At 32.7% G+C, this 23,396-nt stretch overlaps 2 protein-coding genes across 3 annotated transcripts in view; both read left to right on the top strand.

Moving 5' to 3' along the window:
- The first annotated feature begins 7,292 nt into the window (after positions 1 to 7,292).
- Positions 7,293 to 15,890, top strand: LOC132031331 (diacylglycerol kinase 5-like). Of its 2 annotated transcripts, none has more exons than XM_059421250.1 (14): positions 7,293 to 7,561; positions 7,683 to 7,742; positions 9,623 to 9,830; positions 10,208 to 10,330; positions 10,411 to 10,539; positions 11,140 to 11,225; positions 12,116 to 12,239; positions 12,634 to 12,682; positions 13,200 to 13,282; positions 13,532 to 13,599; positions 14,176 to 14,250; positions 14,749 to 14,836; positions 14,954 to 15,070; positions 15,239 to 15,890. In XM_059421250.1, exons 2-14 carry the CDS (start codon positions 7,693 to 7,695, stop codon positions 15,560 to 15,562), a joined length of 1,524 nt encoding a protein of 507 aa, XP_059277233.1. In that variant the 5' UTR covers positions 7,293 to 7,561; positions 7,683 to 7,692; the 3' UTR covers positions 15,563 to 15,890. The 2 variants fall into 2 exon arrangements, with proteins under 2 accessions (XP_059277233.1, XP_059277231.1); XM_059421248.1 differs by having other exon boundaries at positions 7,672 to 7,742.
- A 3,815-nt stretch (positions 15,891 to 19,705) lies between these two features.
- The window catches only part of LOC132031330 (amine oxidase [copper-containing] alpha 3, peroxisomal-like), a 4,614-nt gene continuing 923 nt past the window's right edge, over positions 19,706 to 23,396 (top strand). The window contains exons 1-5 of the mRNA XM_059421247.1: positions 19,706 to 20,623; positions 20,756 to 21,140; positions 21,233 to 21,346; positions 21,449 to 21,646; positions 22,818 to 22,840. Coding sequence (XP_059277230.1) covers positions 19,845 to 20,623; positions 20,756 to 21,140; positions 21,233 to 21,346; positions 21,449 to 21,646; positions 22,818 to 22,840 — 1,499 coding nt within the window. The 5' untranslated portion in view covers positions 19,706 to 19,844. The remainder of the gene's footprint in view (positions 20,624 to 20,755; positions 21,141 to 21,232; positions 21,347 to 21,448; positions 21,647 to 22,817; positions 22,841 to 23,396) is intronic.

Genomic DNA, 23,396 nt, shown 5'->3' with positions numbered 1-23,396 from the left:
CCCTTTTTTATAACTCGAACCCATAACTTTAGATAGAGGGTGCTTACCATATGAGTAACACCTATGGTTGATTCATTTATCCTACAATTGATGCATGCATCTTCCCATCGCACACACCAATTTGACTGATGCATGTAATAATTTATTGGCTTAATGCATATGCAGCTCTCTAAACTTGTCCCTTTTTTTCATTTTGGCATCTCAACTAAGTGTTGTTTTCGTTGAACTCCTGAACTTGGCCTCAAGTGTGTCAATCAAACACAATCCAACTTACATAACATATATGGTAAATTTTATTTTCTTTAGCGTTGCGCGTGAACGTCAATCACATCCAACGTGAAAAATTTAACCAATTAATACCCTCCACACATTTTAATTATACACATCATTAAAATATGTGTATAACGACCTTTTTTCAAGAACCAAGCAATTCAGCTAACCATGAATTGAAGACCAGCCTTTTGAGATTGATTTTGAAGCTTTTTTGGGATTCTAGAATAACATAATAGGATCTGGTGTTGCTTAATATTTTTGGCTTCTTATTTTCCAGTTTTGGTTTCTTATTTTTCAATTTTAGTTTCCAATTTTGATTTCTTATTTTTCAATTTTGTTATTTGATTGGTTTAAGTGATGCTTCTTCACTTGTATAACATAGTAGCACACTTCTTCCTATCTGATATGTATAATTAAAATGGGTGTGGTGTTTTAATTGGTTAAATTTTTCATGTAGGATGCGATTGACATTCACGCGCAAGGCTAAAGAAAATGAAACTCACCATACATATTACTATGTAAGTTGGATTATGTTTGATAGACACACTTGAGGCCAAGTTCAGGAGTTCAGTAGGAACAACACTTAGTTGAGGTGCCAAAATAAGAAAAAAAATAAAAAGAGACAAATTTAAGAGGGTGCATAAGCCTAATTTATTTTATCTTACGCGTACGTACGTCAAAGCTACATCTTGAAGTTTGTCAAACTCTTGTCCATGCATGCTTTCGCTTGCTATTTTTTTTTTCCCCTCTTTTTTTTTTTTTTTTTTTTTTGGGTTCTCTTTGAATGAGCATGCTCCGGATAAAAAAAAGAAGGAAATTGGAGGCTGGGAAAATCTATTGTGTTTTCTATGGGTTCACATGAATCAAATAGCTTTTGTTCAAATCTTATATATGTATTAATAAAATTACTAAATATTTATAAATATTGGTTGTAAACTCATATAATTATATATTACGTAATTGAGTTCGTTGTGGGAATTTAGTATACTTCAAATCTTGAATCCGCCTTGTGCGTTTAGAGATAGGATGAGAATCAATTAACCTTGGCCAATATAATAGTCTTTTCTCCATTTAATATTAATGTGTTTGTTTGTCTGTTTTTGTTTGTTTAATTTTCTTTTTTCCCTCCTGTGTGTTTTTGAACTAACAAGGTTGACAAAGAAATCTCACGAGTTGGGCCGATTCAAATTGTAGATAATGGGCGTTTACTTCTTTATTTCCAAACCTTTGAAACTTCCAAGGATTGTCTATCAAACTTTTGGTTGTCACAGAATTTCAACAAGTCCTCCAGTGGGGAACTGGTGGAAATTTATTACTCCCTCCGTCTCAATTTATGTGGCACCATTTAATTTAACACAAAGTTTAAGAAAGAAACGAAGATTTTTGAAATTTGTGGTTTAAAACGTTAGACATTTGTGTGTTATAATTATTTCATTAAGGGTAAAAAGATAATTCTAAAGTTAAGTTGTTTAATTTCTACTTATGAAAATGTGACATTCTTCTTGGAACAGATTAAAAAGGAAAGTGTGCCACATAAATTGAGACATGGGAAGTATAAGAAAGAAAGTGGAAGGATTTAGGCAATATACACCATCTTCGGCCGATCTTGATATGAATGTGGGTGGCGGTTGGTGCAAATTTGTATTGTTAATATTTCACAATCTATTTAAGTTATAAACATTCACAGTGCCTTTTTAAAAAAAAAAAAAAATTAATTATCGTTTTTATTATTAACAAGGAATACTTTACTACTATATAGAAAACATGAGTTTCTATATAGGAGGATCGTCGTCAGTCACTAAAAAAAAATAATTAAAAAAAATAATGTGGGCCCCCAATCTTCTTTAATAGTAGGAAAATTATTTTAAAAAAAAATTAAGGTGAGGGTCAATCTTCTATAATAGTAGGAATGAAAAAACAAAATTAAGGTGGGGCCCACTCTTCTATAATAATAGAGATTAAAAAAATTAAGGTGGGGTCCGCTTGGAGAATTAGGAGACAATTGAAAAAAAAATTAAGGTGGGGTCCACGTGAAGAACTAGGAGACAATTGCTAGGAAAAAAATTAAGGTGGGTCCACGTAAAGAAGTAGGAGACAATTGCAACAGAAAAAAAAGGATATTTAAATAATGATAATAAATTCAGAAAATGGTAAAGGTATGCTTAGAGAAAATGTAAAGGAGAGAAGTTCGGGAAAAAAGAAATAACTATTTAAATTGAACACAAAAACTGCTAAAGAAGTCATAAAACCAAAAGATTTAAAACTTATATCTTTGGGTATAAGTTTACACGCATACGTCTCACACCAATAATGAGGAATAACATCAAAAAGACGAAATATAAACTGTCTTCTACAATAGTAAATTAAAAAAAAAAAAGGTGGGACCCACTTTTCTATAATAGTAAAAAAAAAATTTAAAAATTAAGTTAGGGCCCACTTTTCTATAATAGTACAAATTAAAAAAAAAATTAATGTGGGGCCCACTCTTCCATAATAGTAGAGATAAAAAAAATAAGGTGGGATCCATGTGAAGAATTAGGAGATAATTGTAAAAAAAAAAAAGTAAAAAAAATAATAATAATAAGGTGGGGTCCACGTGAAGAAGGAAAAAAATAGGACATTTAAATAATGATAATAAGTTCAGAAAATGGTAAAGGTACGCTTAGAGAAAATTTAAAGAAGAGAAATTCAGGAAAAAAGAAATAACAATTTAAATTGAACATAAAAACCGCTAAAAAAGTCATAAAACCAAAAGATTTAAAACTTATACCTTTGGGTAAAAGTTTAGACACATACGTCTCACACAAATAATGAGAAATAACATCGAGAAGACAAAATATAAACGGTCAAGAAATGTATACATATATTTTCTTAAAATGATGAAGTTGGTCTATACTTAAAAATTTAAGACTACAGCAGATGCTGACACATGAAAGCGCTTTTCAGTGTTGTTGAGTAGAAAGAGATGATGGCATGAAACTCGGTAGGAAAAGGTGTATTTCAAATCTTTCAATTGGAGAACCAAACCAGGAAAGTCATATATGGGAGAAGCGGACTAAGTAAAATAATTTATTGATATTTTCAATTAATTGAATTATAATACTTTCTGTAATAAAAATTTCATAATTATATTACTAAAAGGTACTCTCTTTGTCCTAATTTATGTGACATAATTTGACTAGGCACGAAATTTAAAAAAGAAAGGAAAGATCTTTGAAACTTGTGATCTAAAACAAGTCATAGATATTTGTGTGAATTTAAATCATTTCATTAAAGGTAAAAGGAAAAATTTCAAGTTAAATGATTTCTAAACATAAAAATATATCATTTTTTTTAGACAGTCTAAAAAAAATGTGGTACTATTTTTTACCTTCAACTCATGTAAAAAAAAAATGTGGACTCCATATTAAAAAATAAGCAATATCAAAAAAAAAAAAAAAAAAAAAAAAAGTGGACCCCATATTAAAAAATCAAGCAATATCAATGTAATTCTCAAAATATCCTTCATTAAGTTAATAACGGTGAATTCATTCAGTTGGATTTCTATACCATGCGCAGCATTTGCAACATTTTTGAATGACTGTCCAAAAAAAGTGGCCCCTTTTGTTGGTAGATCGAAGTATTCACTTTCTCTTGTTGCGTTATTTTTCTAACGATTTTATTGGATATTCCAAATTTATGGATAGCATGTGTTGCATCTTCTGATGTCAGCTTAATACAAAACTCCTTCCTTCCCCAAACAAAAATTGATGGAGGTGGTTTCGTCGTCCACCTCCAGCTCGTGTAAAAAAAAAAAAAAAGGTGGGTCAACCTCCTACTCATGTAAAAAATAATAAAAAAAAATAAGGTGGGGATCCATATGTGTGCTGTGGGTCCTACCAAAACTTTCTACACATTTTTTAGGCTCATTGTCACTTATGCCCTTATTTTGTGTTGCTGTTTAATTTTTGTGCCTAAAAATAAAAAAAATAAAAAAAGTGGGGTATAAATTTATATTTCTGCATCATAATATCTCACAAGTTATGTTTCGCACCATCAAAAACTTATGGCCACTAGGCATAAAATTTAGGAAAAATAACAGCCTATGTCTGTTTGGAAAAAATATTTACCTGAAATGAATCATATTTTTAATATTACCCAAAATAACCCTTTTATACATTATTATATACTTTTATATAAGATCGACACATTATTTACAGTAAGTGCATAATGTTGTATATCGTGTGTATAAACACTATTGTAAAAAAAATTGGCTATACGGATGTAAATTAAAAATATAACTACGTGGATATAATATTTTATGCTGAATTATTCCTAAAATTAATTGCTAAAGGTAAAAATTAAATACCAGCCCATTTGAAGGACAATTTGTGCAATTTCTTCCATTTTTTAGTTTTTAATTTATAATAGAAAAATTCCCTTTTTTAAAACTAACTATATAAAAGCATGAGTTGAAGAAGTGGATCGTTGACCAAGGGCGACCAAGGGCAATTTGGTCAAAGCACTTGCCATTGAATAATTCCATTAGTTAAAAGTAGAATCTTATTGTAGCTTAGTATTAAATATATTCGTACTTTCCCTATTTTGCCCCTGCTCATAAAAATTGCATCACAACAGATGATGTCATTTCAAGTAGCGGGTATTAATTATGTTTTTGGCCACGTGTCACTTTTACACTCCTTTTACTTTTCACTATTTTATCACGCTCACATAATTCCACTTAATACACAAATAACATTTGTGTATATGTATTAATGTTCATCTATATAAATGCATCGACAGTACAAATTTAGATATGTTTGTTAGCAATATAAAATATATATACTATCACTATCCAATACATAAATCTTTACAATTGTACACAACTACATATACATAAATACACTATATAATTCAAAGTGTAGGGCCCGTGCACAGCACGGACATACACCATCTAGTATTAAGAAATTTACGAGTAGTAGTTATTAGCGCACGGGCATACACCATCTAGTATTAAGAAATTTACGAGTAGTAGTTACCTAATAAAACATTCACAATCGGTGCATAATATAAGTGATTGTACCCCAAAAAATCCATGATAAAATACGAAGACACTTTTTGACAAGAAGAATGCCTTCTGTTGAAGCTGTGTGCAAATAGATATCTGCCACGTTTACAGTCCTTTTTTTTTTGTTGCTTACAAAATTTTACAATCGTGAGTGGGTGAGATTAAGTTCTTTCAGTGTTTTTTTTTTTTGGTCAACTATATTCTCTCAGATTACTAACTCATTTTCTTGTAAATCTGTACTTGTATTTAGTTCACAAGTGGCTTATTTTTTTAAATAAAAATAAATATAAGTTATATATAACAATGGTGTAAATTTTTATTATATCAGAATTCGAGAAAAGTTTACTTTGCATTTCCCATAAACTAATTGGTTGGGAATTGCTTAAGTTTGACAACTTAAATATGTGGACCCAAAGCTATAGATAATATAAAATTTTGTATCTTACAAATTTCACTTGTCAAACATAGCCAACTCTCACACAGCTTGTATAGTACTTATGTGATGTACAAAGTAAATTTGCTTATAATTTAACTAATAATAACATATTATTAAATGTATATTGTTTTCGAATATGAATCTATGATCACCATTACATTTACACGCTATTACATTCTAAATAACATACTCCATTTGTGTAAATATTATCGTTATGATATATAGAATTCAAACTCTAATTCTAATTAAATGATTAGACCATCCGTTGGATAAACTTGAACTAACAGAGGATACTTTCCACGCGGTTTCTTTCCCTCGTACGTTAGATACATCAAATTCAAAACTAGTGTCAATTAGTGTCACTTTCTGGACACATCAAATTCAAAACTTTAACCAGCAGAGGATAATTAGTGTCAATTTCTAGACACATCAAATTCAAAACTAAACTCCTATCCACTCCATTTTGAAAAAAGAAAATTAAATTACCAAACTTACCAAATTAATTCAACTCAAGAGAATAGCACTAGTCATGGTATTCCTCCACCCTTTATTAGAGGTTTTGGATTCGAGCTTTAGGTATAAAAAAAATTCTGTCAGAGAGTACTTCCCCCTTAAAAAGACTTTACCGCAAATTTGAATTAGTTGAGAATCTAATATGATTATCAGACAACGAGTAGAAAAAAAAAAATCAGAAGTAAATGCATTAACAAATCGAGAAAATAACAAAGATGGTCTCTTATGTTTGAGGGTACATTCAAAGAGGTATACTGAGGTTTACCTGATTTTGATTAAGGGAAGATTTGAACCTTTCACTAAATTAAGGGGCAAAGTTGAACCTTCCGCATAATTAAGGGGTAAACTTGACCCTTCTCCCTAATTTTATCTGTGCTGTTTTATTCCTCTTTTGACTTTCTCTGTCAATCACCCTTTCTTTTCCCTTTGACCCCTGTGCAGCTAAACATATGCATTAAAATAGTATTTTATATATATTGCATGTTCAATTCGTTTAGAGCATTCCCTCTTAGTGGTGTAGGTGGTGGTGGGGTGACGGGTAGAGAGAAAGAGAAAGGAAAGGGGACGAGAAGAAGATGGTGGAGGTGATGATGACAATGGTGGTGGGGAGAGACACGGAGGTAGGAAGAAAGGGTGATTTGTGGTAGAGATAGTGGCGGGAAGAGAGAAAGCTAAGGAGGAACATAAAAATTTTAAACTCAAAATTATGGAGAAGGGTCAAATTTGATCCTAATTTGCCCTTGAACAATGCGAAAGGATCAAATTTGCTCTTGACTAAGCGAAAGGTTCAAATTTTCTCTCCATTTAAAAATATTAATTTTTAATTATGTGACACGTGACATCACCGGGTGCAAAGCTTTCACTATAAGGGCAAATTTGACCTCAATTAGTAACAGCAAGCGCATATTTGACTCCAATTATTAACAGAGGGCAAATCTATTATATTTCACATAGTTAAGGGCTAAATTTTGACGCGTTTGACATAAATATGATGCATTTTTTCACTTGCGTCGCTCTCTAATATTACCACTAATGGAAAAGCAGCATGTGTGCTGATCACTCCAACTAATCCACTTTTCTTCTGAACCTTCTTCTCCTTTTTTACCTCTCTTTATATATATCTTTAATGTCACACGAAATTTAGTCATTCTACTCTTTCTTAACTAGGAGCTTACTTTGTTCATAATAATAGTAAGAAGAGCTTTGCAAGATTTTTCAGTAATAAGTCATAACTTTGATTATAAGTTTCTCTTCTCAAACTCTGTTTGTAACATATTTGGTTTGTAACCCAAGTAAAGTATCTTATGTACTTTGTGATTGTGATTCTACATCTTCTTTTATATTCTCCTTTGCGGCTTCAATTCTACACAACCTGAATCCAATTTTTATATTGCTAAAGCAGATTGTCTACAGGATTGAAACTATGGTCAAGAATGCAAACTTATCGACAGTTCGCAATTTCTTCCAGAAAAGGTGCTCTCCTTATTACTCCTTTCATCCTAATTTATGTGACACTGTTTGGATTTTGAAAGTTAAATGAGTTTTTCATTGACCGCTATTTTTTCATATGTGCTTTAAATATTTCGATAACTTATTTTATGTCGTTTTCAAATATATAAATTTTATTTCAAAAAGTTTAAAGAATCTAGGGCAAAGGTGTAAATATATCCCCATTAAAAAAATGGTGTAAAATTCTGCCCGTACACAAATAGTGTAAATATACCCTTTCGCTAATAGATTTTTTTTAAAAAATCATTTAGCTTATCTTTTAATTAATAAAATGTCATGTGACTTTAAAAAAAAGTCTATTCAATTTTTTGAGTAGTCATATTTTTCTAACATCATATGATAAATTTTTTTCTGTTAGTTTAAAAAAAATATTTCTGTGGCTTTAAAAAATAAGTCTACTCATTTTTTTAAACTAATCAGACCCGACTCATCAGGAATTTTTTTTTATCATGTTGCTTTAAAAAAAATATGCCTATGTAAAAAATGGGTAGACTATTTTTTAAAGCATCTTGGTTTTTTTTCAATTAAAAATAAATTATATTTGTATCATTTTATAATGGGAGGGGTATAATTACACCACTTTTATAATGAGAATATATTTGCTCTAAATCGCAAAATTGAGGTATATATTTGCACCTTTTCCCTAGATTCTATATTCTTATTCAAGTCCAAAATGAAAATCCTTGACTCTCGAAATATAAAGGATACAGCATAAATTGGGAAAGAGGGGGTAGTTTCCTTTCTGAATTCCCAACAGTGCATGCGCAGGTTTGACTCTTCTGTATGGCACCGATCGGATTTTGAGAGTATTTTTTTATCACGATTTTTTTCATAAGTTTTTAAATATTTTGAATTGTCAATTATTATGACTTGCAGTAAATATTTTTTACGTCGTTTTTAAATATGTAAATTTTATTTCAAAAAACTTAAAGATTCCATATTTGAATTAACAGTCAAAACTCGAAACTTAAAAGTGCATAAATTGGGACAGAGGGAGTATGAGTTTTTCCGTACGTCTTGGCATTTTTTGTTTTTCTGAGTGTTCAGTTTGATCAATTTTCAGAGTGAAAGCGAAGTAGATAACTAATTTATCTTTCTAAATATTAAAAGTTAATATTCAAAAGCAAATGATAAATACTAAAGGTTTAAAGTTGTTCATATTAAAATAGTTAAAAAGGAAGATATACTTCTAAGATATTAGTCAGAGTTGAGTTAATATTAGTTAACTCTGTAAACAAAAAGCGTTTGGGAGGAGGGAATAAACTAAACTCTGCTTTTGCTAGTGTTTGCTTTGCCCTTCAATTTGTAAATTTGGAAGATGTTGCTCCAAGGGGCAAGGAGGGAATATACTTGATAGTGGTATCAATTTTTTTTCTTCTTATAATGGTGGTGTCTGAGTCAGCTTGAATGCACAATGGAAGAAATCACATAATATTCTTTTTGTCTCAGCTACAAATGTAACATTTTACTCTATTCTTGCATATCTGGTGTGAGGACTCGTCTACTACCTATGCATAGGCGGATGTAAAGTATCGACACCGGGTTCATCTGAATCAGTACTTTCGACGCGGAGCATAAATTTATGTGTAAAAGTTCACGAAAAGTACAACGAATAGTAGATATGGACATATAACATTAAAAATACAATGCGTTCAGTATTAAAAACCTTAAAGGTTGAAGCCATAAAGCTTAAATCCTATATCCGCTTCTGTACCTATTTGGAGTTTCTTCCGCACTATCTTTGTTGGCGTTTATGTAGTTTGTACAAATTAAGTTGTTATTCTTTCATGCGCATCATAGCAATTTACATGTGGATATGTAAACCATATGGCCCTTCTTTGCAGACATAAAGCACCTATTACAGATTCTGAAGCTGATAACTTCTTGAAGGATTACTTCATTCCTGATTACATACTTCTACCAGAAACAGAAATACAGAACGGCCACGACGTAGCTTCTTGTCCTGTACTAGTATTTATCAACTCGAAAAGTGGCGGTCAACTAGGAGGACAACTTCTTTTAACATACCGTACTCTTCTTAATAAAAATCAGGTAAACTTCTGTTGGACTCGTACATGACGGTATTTAATTGAATACTGATTTAAGATGTTAATTCGACTTATATATATTATACTAAAAGTTATTGAAAAGTTGTGTAGAAACGGAACTGTGCCAAATATTTTGAAGCGTTTCAATATAAAAAGAGCGTTCTGACAAAGTATATTCTTTCACTTTCTTTTCTTGTTATGTATATACAGTCAGACCTGTCCATAACAGGCGTCCTTTATAACAACATATCACTATAAAAACCATGTTTTCTGTGGAACTGATGTTTCATGTTTTGTTATATCATATTATTCTCCGAAACATTTCGCTATAGCAGCCAAAAAATATCAGAACAAACAAATGTGGAATGACTGTTTTTTCAGGTATTTGATTTGGGGGGAAAGGCTCCCGACAAGGTTCTTCACCAATTCTACTCAAATTTAGAAAAGCATAAGCAAAATGGAGATAGCTTGTCTTATGAGATCGAAAGGAGATTGAGAGTCATTGTGAGTTTAATAATTAGTTGAAGTATTGCTTATCTTTTATTAATTGTTGATATATATTTATTCACTTGACTCACCTCTAGGTGGCAGGTGGGGATGGAACAGCAGGGTGGATTCTTGGTGTTGTTTCGGATCTTAAATTAGCTCATCCACCTCCAATAGCGACTGTGCCATTAGGAACAGGAAATAATCTGCCTTTTGCATTTGGTTGGGTAAGATACTAAGGTCACATTTATCGTTTTGTTTGAGGAACAACTTATTCTATATATAACACTGAACACATTGCCATAGTTCACCCTTGATTTAAAGTTTTTTTAAACCTTTCTATAACAGAGTCGTTTGTTTAGATTTTTAGTGGCTGCTATAGAAATATTTTGTTATATAGAACATACAATATAACATAACATGAAAATTGGTTCCGAAGAAAACTTGGTCGTTATATAGTGAAATGTTGTTATAGAGGATGACTATTATAGAGAGGTCCGACTGTACTGTCTTTGGGGTGATTCTAGACTCTCTGAGAGTACAAAGTCACAAAGCTTTTGGTCTAAATACAGAATTATGGCACATGTGTTTAGAGGATGATCTAGCATATAACTAATAAGTGCACGTGTACCCGCTGCCTCAAACTATATACATGTGCGTAAAAATTTGGAAGCATGTATACATATATTAGCTGGTGCAACACTGCCTTTGAATACTTAATTTGTTATTGTCTATGTTAGTCAAATTCTTTTTCTATATAGAGCACTCTTGTAGGTAGTGTATCATATATTTTTACGTCTGCTTGAGAATCTGTATAATAAATGCAGGGGAAAAAGAATCCTGGTATTAACTGCCCGTCCGTGAAGTCGTTCCTGAATCAAGTGAAACATGGAAAAGAAATGAAAGTTGACAGGTAATGTTGGTTTTTCTTGAATGGTGAATTTGAAAGTTCTCTGCATATCTGCTTGTCAACAAATGAAGTGTTGTTGCAAATAAAGTCATGACTCCACTATAATCATATGTGATCAGAGATTTTTTTATCTCTTAGTATTTTATAGTTGGTATACAGTTTCAAGAATTTACCTTTTCTACATTGACTGACACCGATGTGGAAGCTGTTTGAAGGAAATATGTGATTAATGTAAATGCAAATAGATATCAAAAGCTTGTTTCCGAACTCTGTATGCTATATAGAGTATGTTCTAGCTGTTCAATAAAGCAGCGTGTGTATCTTTCATTGCGTGTTTATTCTTCGAAGCTCTATCATTTCCTGCTGTCTTACACTTGAAAGTTGTTCTTTGAAGTGTAATGAGAAGGAAATATTGAGCCATTTCTATGCTAGACTCGAGAGGAATCCATAAAAAGAGTAGTCTCTTCGCAAAGTTCTGACATAAAAATGCATTCAACTTTCAAGTATTGTGAACTACCCGGACAGTGATTAATCATTCACATAAGAATTTTCAAGTACTGTTGACTAGATTATGCATTTATCTTGTATGAAAAAGAGACCTAGTTTTAAGCATTTAGTGGAAAATTTTCTATGCTTCTTATATCGCAGACTCTTATTTTTCCAGCAGTAAGCAAGTTTTGCAAATATTTGACAAAATCTTGAAAAATAAATGAGTCCTAACCTTTTAAGTTTGTGACACGTTATATGTAACATGAATCTGACTCTTTTGTTACCTCTTGGAAGGCTGAGATTTCATGTTTCTCTACAATGCACGCACAAGTTTTTCAGCATAATGATGATTCGTTAGACCACCTTGATAAATCGGAAATGACATGATGATTCTTGTGTTGCAGCTGGCATATTCTTATGAGAATGAGGGCTCCTAAAGAAGGTTTTCGTGATCCTATTGCACCTCTTGAGCTACCACACTCATTGCATGCTTTTCACCATCTGTCTCAAGCTGATACTTTAAACAAGGTATCAAACTGTTCAGTCCATTTCTTTCTTCATCATGGATTTTCATGTCATTTTTTATGAAGTGTACTAGGCAGCTAGATATATATTCCAGCAGAGAGTATCTGGATATGCTGCGTAGTTAATTGTCATGCTTAAGTAAATGCATGCATACTACTAGACTATTGTTCCAGGTTCAACATTATTTTAGACGTCGGAATACATCTGATATTTGATTGATTGGGTTCAAAAATAACTTCTGATCGCATACCTTGCTAAATTTTGCTTGGGATGTCTGATGCTCTCGTGAAGAAATGAATAAGTTAAAAATTATATGGGCTTGCTTTTCATCTGCTTATACTTATTTCCCTGTTATTGTGCATGTTTTACCTAAAGGTGCATTCTACTTAATTTTTAGGACCGCGATCATATATTTCGAGGAGGATTTTGGAACTACTTCAGCATAGGTAAGTTCTGTAATCCGTTGTTTGAAATATATCTTCTACTGGTTTTACGATATTCTAGTACTCCACTTTGGCACTTAAAGCCCAGAAGAGCTTTTTTGGGTGATATACATTTAGCCTGTTTTAGCGAACAATCCAAAACTAGATTGGTATATGAGTTATGAGTTATGACAAGCTATACACTGTCAGATCTCACTATAACAGTCGTCCTAAATAACAACATTTCACTATAATGGCCGAGTTTTCTTTGGAACCGACTTTAATATTATGTTAATATATTCTATATAACTGCATCCTGCTATAACATCCAAAATATTCGGACAAACAATACCGTTATAGAGAGGTTTGACTGTATAAGAGGTCTACATTCCATAGAAGCACTTTATAGTTGAATCTGTTCAGTAGTGAAATGTTTTCTAGCGTGTCATGATTTTATCAAGGGCTTAATTATTGTGTAATGTGGTCTAATGTTGTTTTCATTCATGAGTTGAAGTTTTTCACTTTTTCTGTTAACTTACAGGAATGGACGCTCAAGTTTCATATGCATTTCACAGCGAGAGGAAGCTCCATCCAGAAAAGTTCAAACACCAGTTAGTTAATCAGGTCCTTACTGTCAAATGGAACATGGTTTAATAATGTTAATTTCCCTACTTCTGGTTTATATTTATGTACTTCAAGTGGTTTACAAAGTCTGTTGACATGTCAAATATGGCTACATAATGGCTTCTATTGTCGATGTTTGTTCAATTAATTGTTATCTATGCTTCTACGTACTGTTTGGTCCTTTTGTCTTTCCATTGTTCATTTACTTTTATATGAAATATCTGATGGTCCTTTCTACGATTTGCTTAGGGGACTTATGTGAAGCATGTATGTAAACAAGGATGGTTTTGTACTTCTTTCAAGCATCCATATTCAAGGTTAGTCTTATAGTCAATGGTTAACCTCTATATAATATCGCTGGTCGTATCATATCTTTCCTGCCTCTATGATACTATGGCTTAGGAAATATTTTTGGTGATAGTTTACTTCCACGAGGTTCTCCTTCAGACGGAGGCGGATCCAATATTTAAGCTTTTTGGGTTCAAGCTTTAAGGTTTTTAGCATTAAACCTGTAGCCCTTTTAAAATTTTGGGTTCATTCTAATATTTGTTGTAATTTTAGTGAATTTTTACACATAAAATATATGCTCCGTGTCGAATGTACTGGGTTTCTATGGAGCTACAACTCTACATCCGCCTCTGCTTTTCGATGAAACGTCTTATGACCTCAGCGAAACATCTCAGATATGTAATGAACTATATGGCTATAATGCCAGGAAATAGACTTTTTGAAATCTCATAGTGTATGTTTGGGCATATTTACACAAATTGTCTGTCGATATCTGTTCTGTGTTTCATTAGTATGTGAGGATGGTGATGATGATGTAACAGTGCCGCTTTTATAACTACAGTTCGTTTCAAACTAAACATAGACTAAATTTATTTTTTCTGCAGAAACATTGCACAGCTAGCAAATGTCAAAATAATGAAAAGGACAGGTGAATGGATAGACCTCCACATACCTAGCAGGTAGCAATATGATGCTCTATTACCTGCTGCATTTCCTGTTTTTTCTTTTTTCTTTTTTTACTTCTGGATCTCCATAGGTGATTAAATGGCACTTATTGGAAACAACTTACAAATAGATGTACGTAAGTTGGTCAAGATGTGATATGGCCGGTATTAAAACTTTGAATTGTGATGACATTAGTGATTTAACCACAGGTTATTATAACAGGGGATTTTTTTCATTTTTAGCCCGTCGGCTGAAATTAATTACTGGAACTAGCCAAACTAACTGATTATGTATATAATATGTATATTTTGTATACGGCATGTATACTACTATATGTATATTAAATACAAAACATATGCATTTGCCGGCTATAATTTTTTTAGAGCGGCCCAAAAAGGTAATCAATAAGAAAGAAGGGGGGAAGTTTCAGGTCTACTGCAGTTCTAGTCACTTAGATGTGTTCATGTAAACTATATATCGACTACTATTAATGGTTGTGGTTGGATGTGCAGCATCAGGTCTATTGTCTGCCTTAATTTGCCCAGTTTTTCTGGTGGACTTAATCCTTGGGGACGACCTAACAAGAAGAAGCTGCATGAGGTCAGTTTCTATATTCCTTAATAATCTTCTGCCCAAATTTTATTTAAGAATGCCATGTGTAAAGATATTAGTTGGTCGGGTCCTTCTATAGAAATTTTTTCTGTATTGCTTTACCAGAGGGACCTTACTCCTCCATATGTTGATGATGGTCTGCTTGAGGTTGTTGGTTTCCGAGATGCTTGGCATGGACTTATTTTGTTTACTCCTGGAGGGCACGGAACACGCCTTGCACAGGTTGTTTGACTAAAAAAAGTTCTTATGATGGAAGTATGTTTGATCTGTTAATATACTGCTTTGGTGCAAATCTGTTATGTTCCTTTGGTTAAAAATAATTTGCAAAACATTGAAGCTTAACCTATAATGTTGGATGTATAATGGTCTTCTCCAATTTTATATACATAGGCCAACAGAATACGATTTGAGTTTCACAAGGGCGCTGGTGAGCATACGTTTATGAGGATGGATGGGGAACCATGGAAGCAACCACTTCCCATGGATGACGACGCAGTTGTTATAGAAATATCCCACTTTGGTCAAGTGAACATGCTTGCTAGTCCACATAGCCGATCCAGAAACATTAACGCTCCTTCATCGCATCACCTTCAGGATGAAGAGAAAGTCAACAATCATGAAAAAATTTTTGAAGATGACTCAGAAGAGAGGAGGAAGTTAGGTGCAGCTGACACTTTCCGGATTCCAGATGGTTTTGACGTGACACAGCTTTAGTTAGGGAAGGTAACAGATACTCATGAAATTTTCCAGGTACGCGTGCTCTGTCAGGTCGTTATAGAAAGAAAAGGTTAGGCATTCAGAAGCAGCTGCATCATTTGATGATACCAACTGTAAAGTGTGTATGGTAGAAAATACTACAATAGTTTGCATTACGGGCACATAGGTAGTTTGTTAGAGCACACCTATAAGGAATGGCAGAGCCAGGATGTTTACTAAAATTCATGTGATTATTAATTTACAGTTGGCAATTGTATGTTCCTGGATTAAACATGAGAATCCAAAAAAGTGTCTTTCTTTGGATTGATTCATTCGTTAGTATCCACTTATTATTTGACCTACCGCCTAAGGCTGACGTGAGGATATACCACAGACAACTACTTTACTTTAACTAAGGGTTCCTATTTGAGGGTATTCACTATTCAATATGTAAAAGTACATAAAGAAGTTAAGGGGATTCAATATTTACTATATATGAATAAAAATAAATTTTGACCTTGTATATATAGTGTAATTTTCAGGCAAAGGAGAATGGATGAACCCCTTAACCTTGTATATATGTTCAGAACTATTTTTCTTCTTGGAGTGAATTTCAGTAACGTAACAGAAGATGTAGACAATATGAAAACAAGTCTTTAACATTTTACTACATGAGTATATATTTTGCTGGGAGAGAAAAAGTAGCAATCATAGAGTAATATACCATGCAATCTGATATAACTAATTACAGTACTACTTCCGTTAACAAAATTCTTCTGTGAAATTTGATGCGATCTTGAGATCACTAGTGACTAATGCCCACTTCACAAGTTCCTTTGTGTTCGCACCGGGCCCTCATTTCTGTATTCCAAATAGAATGGGTGAATTAGGGACTACGGGTGTCAAAATGGGGTTGGGGGGGGGGTCTTTGGTAGAAATTGGCAAGTCAAAATGAAATTTGAGTTAATAAATGGATTGGGCTAAGAGTTGACTCACAAGTTATTTTATAGGAAAATATTTTTCGCAGAAAACATTTTTCGTGTGGAAATATTTTCGAGGAAACATTTTCTGTGGTAAATATTTTTGACAAAAATATTTTCGTATATTTGTTGTCCCAAAAAAAGTGAATACGTAGAAAAAAATAAAGTAAATCTCAAGCAACAAATTCAAATTAGAGTAAATCTTAAAAATGAGCTTTAAATTCTTTAAAATGGTCTATTTTTATCTTGAGCCAAATTTTTTTAGGCGAGTTAAAACATTTTTTTTGTGGAAATATTTTTACAAACTTAACGCAAACATTTGCGGATCACCCTTCTCGGTGGTCTTTAATTTTTAAAATCCTTTGACAAAAATATTTTTCGTAGAAAATATTTGCTTCGTATCAAACACATCCCAAACTTATAAGATTCATGATACAAAAAAAGTGAATACGTAGAAAAAAATAAAGTAAGTCATCATATTATTGAAAATCAAAAACTAAGTCCTTTTTTTTTTTGAGACTACAATAAGTGGGGTGTATTAGAGATTGGTTCGGATTTTTAAAATGGGTTATGTAAAAATTTATACACCAAACAAACCCGATAAAAATTTGGGTTTTTCAACCTCGGGTTTTCTCGGGTTGTTCGGTTTTCTCGGATTTTCGTTTTTTTTTTCGAATAGTCAACAAAACATTAACTTTTACTTTAAATATTTCTTTAGTCAACTCATAAATTATATGATTAAGGTGTTTCTTAAGAAAATAATACAAAATGTGAAAAAGTGATGACATTGTATTAAAATATTCAACAAATTTATAATCGGTTAAAATAACTCTACTTATGACTTTTTAATCTAAAAATTAAGTCATGCTAAAATAAGTATTAATTATATGACATGGGCTTAAGTTATGTATTTTTACTTACAAATCAATTATGGATCACCCTTATTATGGTCTTTAATTTTTGCCCTTTGTATAAAATCCTTTGTCTTCCAGTTCGAACTTCCGCTCATTCAAAAATATAAAAACTTAAAAAATTTTAAGTTGTAGAATAATATGATAATAGATAAAAAATTACGAAAAAATTTAAGAAATATTTATAAATTTTTACAAATAAATATTTTTATATATAAAATATTTTGCATGAATAGAATTTTTTACCGGTTAAATGAAAAAAACCTAGTAGATCATCATATTATTGAAAATCCATGAAACTTTTTCTCTTTTTTATTTTGAGACTTTTTGTACGATGAGAGTGGAGCACCTGTGATTCTGTGGATAAGGTCATACAACATTAGCAAGTATCAGACAAAGGAATATCGCCTATGAGACCCTCCCAAAACCAAACACGTTCATAACGACAATTCAAAGGATTGAGGTGAAGTAATTATTCCCTTATCCCAGACGCTCTAATGGAGAGGGACATCCTTGATTTTGATCGCAACAGAACAATCTTTTTGCTATCAAAAAAAGACTAATAGACACCAAGATCCCAAACAGCAAACCAAATCCCAACTTACCTATCAATATTAAAAAAAAGAACCATATCCCAACTTAGAAATGGTCCCTCCATATTTTATGAATCCCTTTACAAAGAAGTTAATGCATCAGACACTCAATTTTCACTCAATTTTCGAAAATTCTGTTTTGCGAATCCAAACACCTGCTTTACGAAAATTTCTTTTTTTTTTTTTTTACCGGGTTCGAAACCCCGAAGCATTCGGGAGTATTAGTCGAAGGACAAAAATTAAAGACCAGCAATTTGAAGGGTAAAAATTAAAGACCACCCCAAATGAAGGGCAATCCGTGCAAAAAAAAAGATTACCCATGTGTTAAATAAATTTGTGTTGTTACTCCATTTATGAGAGTGATATAATTCTTGCTATGAGTGTGTTAGTATAAGGTGGTGTATTTTTGGCCTTCAAAGTGAGCTGTTTTCCTTGCTATCTAGGTCTAGGTTAGGGTCTATTTCAGAGGAACATAAGTTTCTTTTGTTTTTTTTGTTGTTGGTGTGGTTTGAGGAGCCTTAAAATAACATATGTGAAAGTTTGCTCCGGCAGTCAAACACATATACTAAACTCTTCTATTATCTTGGTTCCAGTTTGCTTTTTTATTTTGGAAACCATTCAAATGGTAAAGGAAAAAAAAAAAAAACTATGACTCATTTTGTTGGAAAATGTAAACACTAGCTACTTAAAATGTCCTACTCTTTTCAAGCTGTTAACTTCATTTGCATAGCTGACTAACAATGTTTAGTTGAAATTGTGGGTTGAAAATTCATATGAACTATGAATAATTAGTAGATGAGAATGCACATACACCAAAGTATCAGATGAACATTTACTTATATATTGCTTTACACCTATATAACAAACTTGTGTGTTCTCTGTATAGAACATCAAAAGCATTTTCTTGGAATGGCTAGTGAAGATTTAAAACTTCCAAAAAAAAAAAAAAAAAAGATGCTGAAATTTCCTTCCTTTTTTTTTTTTTTTGGAATGGTTGAGTTGCATATGATTTCCTGGAAACTGCAAGGAGATTCACCAATGAGAGTATGATAGAAGGCTGAGTCAATCTTGACAGTGTGAAAGAGACTGATCAAAGCCAAAACCAAAACCAATACTGCACTAATAATTGATCTTTGGAATACACATGTTGACACTTGAAATGTCAATTTAGAAGACTCAGTCAATTTAGCTCAAATTATTACAAGAAATATTTCACACTATATTGCACAATTCTCACATATCACACTCAAATTTACTACACATGGCTCTTATGTTGTTCCTAAGTAGGCGTTTGGCCATGAAAACCAAATATTTTTCACTTTATTTGGTATTTTGGAGTTGGAGTTGAAGATGAAGTTGTGTTTAGTTATAGTTTTTGCAAAGAATATTTGGTTGTTTGAATGTCTTGAAAGTGAAAAAAAGTGAAAACTAGTTTTTTGATGTTTTTCAAATTCCAAATAGAACTTCAAGTTGTATTTGGAATTTTCATGGCCAAACGTTGATTTTCAAATAAAGTGAAAACTTTTTTTTGGAAAAAAGTGAAAAATTTTCATGGCCAAACGGACCCACAAGGAACCTTGAGATGACAAGTGCTACAGAATTGTCCACAATATCACTCCCCACTGCTTACTTTATTGATGATTTTATGCACTTGCTTTCCTAAATTGTCTATATATTCAATGCATGTGGCCTGTGGGCCATGTGGCTGTGCTGAATTTTCATTTGTGTTCCTTTCTGATTTTAAGATGTCTTTCATGTATTAACAGATTTTGAGATTCATAGCTTCTCAAGTTACAATTTTCTAATAGCAAGAACAATGCCTTTGTTCTTCAAGATTTCCCTTATCTTCTTTTTTTTCTTTGTTAGTACATCATCTTCATCATCATCATCATCTTACAACCACCCATTGGATTGTCTCACTCTATCTGAACTCACTCAAGTAAAAACCATAGTAAACAAGTCCTATTTTTCCCTCAATGTAACCTTTCATTATGTTGGCCTAAATGAACCAGACAAACCATCAGTCCTTTCATGGCTATCAGCCAATCATCCCACAAAGAATCCACCTCGCCAAGCTATTGTTATCGCTCGAATTGATCAAAAAACACATGAAATTATCGTAGACTTATCGAGTGATTTGATTAAATCAGATAGAATCTATGATGGACATGGCTACCCCATTCTTACCTTTCAAGAACAGAATGCTGCCAATGAGCTACCATTTGCATATCCACCATTTATATCGTCCATTAAAAAGAGGGGGCTAAAGCTACAAGAAGTGGTGTGCCAAAGCTCCGCTGTTGGATGGTTTGGAGAGAAAATGAAGAATAACAGAATGGTTAAAGTCATGTGCTATTACTTAGATGGCACAGTTAATCTTTATATGAGACCTATTGAGGGAATCACAATGACTGTTGTTCTTGATCAAATGAAAATCGTGAGGTACCTTGATCGTTTGATAGTTCCCATCCCCAAAGCTAATGGGACAGATTACCTGGAACCAAAGCACGGGTCTCACTCCAATTTCCAACAAGATGGAATAAAAATAGTGCAGCCTAATGGACCAAGTTTTACTCTAGATGGAAACACAGTGAGGTAAAGATTAGATTTATTATAAGAGATACCTTAATATCCTCTTTTATCAAAGTAAATGATGCTCAATAACTGTTGTTTATAAACCAAAACATAGCTCTTTGCTGAAGAATGACATTTTTTAAATAATTTTAGGTGGGCTGACTGGAAGTTTCATGTAGATTATGATATGAGAGCAGGAATTATCATATCACTAGCATCAATCTTTGATGTTGACAAGGGAGAATTTAGGAGTGTTTTGTATAGAGGATTTGTGTCAGAAGTTTTTGTGCCATACATGGATTTGACTGAAGATTGGTACTATAGGACCTATTTTGATGCAGGTGAATATGGATTTGGTCTTTGTGCTGTAGAGCTTCAACCATCCAAGGATTGCCCGGAAAATGCAAAGTATATTGATGGCTACTTCATCTATCAAGATGGTACTCCAGGAAAAATGCCTAATGTAATTTGTATATTCGAACGTTATGGTGGAGATGTCATGTGGCGCCATACAGAGCTTGCGATTCCTGGAAAAGTGGTAAGTTAGTAAATTATATGTAATGTTCTTGCTTATATTTCTTTTGGGATTACTTTTTTTTTTTTTTTTCATTTCAAAATTTTGAGCTGCAGATAAGAAAGGTTAGACCAGAGGTGAGCTTGGTAGTGAGAATGGTTTCAACTGTAGGGAACTATGATTACATTACTGATTATGAATTCAAGCAAAGTGGAAGCATCAAAGTCACTGTAAGTGAACCAAGATCATTAAAACAAATTTTTAGTAGCTTACAGTAAGTATCAACATTTGTATAGAAATAATGTTAAAGTAAATCGAATTCATTGTCACAGGTTGGCTTAACTGGTCTACTTGAAGTAAGGGGATCGATATATACTCACAACGACCAGATAAAGGAAGAAGCTTATGGTACACTAATAGCAGAATACACTTTAGGAGCATATCATGATCATTTCCTTACCTTTCACCTTGATTTAGACGTGGACGGTCATGAAAATTCCTTTGTCAAAAATAACTTAAAAACTAGCCGTGTGGGCAACAAAAGTTCACCAAGAAAGAGTTACTGGACAGTTGTTAGTGAAACAGCTAAAATGGAATCGGATGCAAATATTCAGCTAGGTTCAGAAGCCCTTGAAATGGTAGTAGTGAACCCCAACAAGAAGACTCAGGTTGGGAATAATATAGGCTACTGTCTGATCCCGGATCTGCAACAGGCCCCTTGTTAAGTGACGATGATTACCCACAAATCCGGGGAGGTTTTACAAAGTACAATGTGTGGGTGACACCTTATAACAAGTCTGAGAAATGGGCAGGAGGATTATATACTGATCAAAGCCAAGGTGATGATACATTGGCCATGTGGAGCCTCAGGTTATGCAATAGATTACATTTCTGAAGAGCAGAATTTTTAAGTTTTTAAGGTAAATGGATCAGATTGATTAAAGAAGTTGCAAATTTCTTTTATGATGCAGGGATAGGGAAATTGAGAACAAAGATATTGTATTATGGTACATTGGGTGTTCATCATGTACCTAAGCAGGAAGATTTTCCAGTTATGCCAACACTAAGCACTGGTTTGAGCTCAGGCCTGCTAATTTCTTTCAGCATAATCCTGTTCTTTAATAAGTCTCCTAAAGTCAACTGGACAAATTTGTACCATGTGGTTAACATCACTATTTATGAAAAAAAATTCTACTATTATTTTTATCAAAGAAAGACAGCTCTTCGTTGATGCTTGTAGCAATAGTATTTGCGTATATTAATGATTTAGAAGGCTTAGTAAGGTTTATTAAAAGCTTTAAGCCATATGTTATGGTGGATCATACAGATTAATGAATTGCAATTTCTTAGGGAAATCGAGAACAAGGAATTTGTACTACGGAGTATAATTTAACTTCTATACCCCGACACAATAAAAAAAGAAAAATACACTTTAATTTAAAAGACAAGTCACAGGTAATTATTGACACTAATAACCCGATAAGTAACCTTCTATAGTAGATTAAAGACTTAAATTACACTGATAGTGTAAAATTTTTATTTCACTGTCAGTGGATATAAGTTAAATCCAGTGAATCATGATACACATTGGGTGATCATCGTGTACCTAAGCAGAAATATTTTCCAGTCATGCCAACATATGGATGTGGATAATGTCTTGCATTTAAGAAATTTCTAATGATATTATTGGTGGTTGCGGAGAATCCTTTTCTCAAGGCTGTTAAGTTAAAGAAAGTCAGCCTTGTCATAGTTGAATTTTGCAGCAATAGTATCTTTTTATATGTGGAAATTAAAGCAAGTGACTTCAAAGAATTTACAACTCAATCAAAGGTCTTTATGAATGGTAGACGAAACATATGATCTTGATATACAAGGTGTTTACCCCAAAATTGGATAATAAGTTGAATTTGTAAGTGGGGTATAGGATATGTGGATAACTTTAATCTATTTTTGGGTTGAGGTGGAATAGATATGGTTTCGTATGCAACAATATGTAGATGTATATGTGTTAATGCCTCAAATAAAATATGTATATATCGATGATTAAGCTAATTGTGTTAAATGGAATATTAAAAACCAAAAAAATTCCCCCGAAACGGGCCGGGGGGAAAAGAGAGAGAGAGCCAAAATAGTTTTCTATTACAAGTTTACAAACTCCAAAAAAACCCAACCCCAAAAAAGGGAAATCCCCTTTTAGTTTTTCATATGGGCCTTGATACAAAATGTTCCCTTTAAAAAAGAAAAACCAAAAGGGTAAGGTTGGGGGGGGTACCTTTTCCG

Source organism: Lycium ferocissimum, chromosome 9, assembly GCF_029784015.1.
Source record: "Lycium ferocissimum isolate CSIRO_LF1 chromosome 9, AGI_CSIRO_Lferr_CH_V1, whole genome shotgun sequence".
In the NCBI taxonomy this organism is placed as follows: Eukaryota; Viridiplantae; Streptophyta; class Magnoliopsida; order Solanales; family Solanaceae; genus Lycium; species Lycium ferocissimum.
This window is presented reverse-complemented; position numbering and strand designations above follow the sequence as displayed.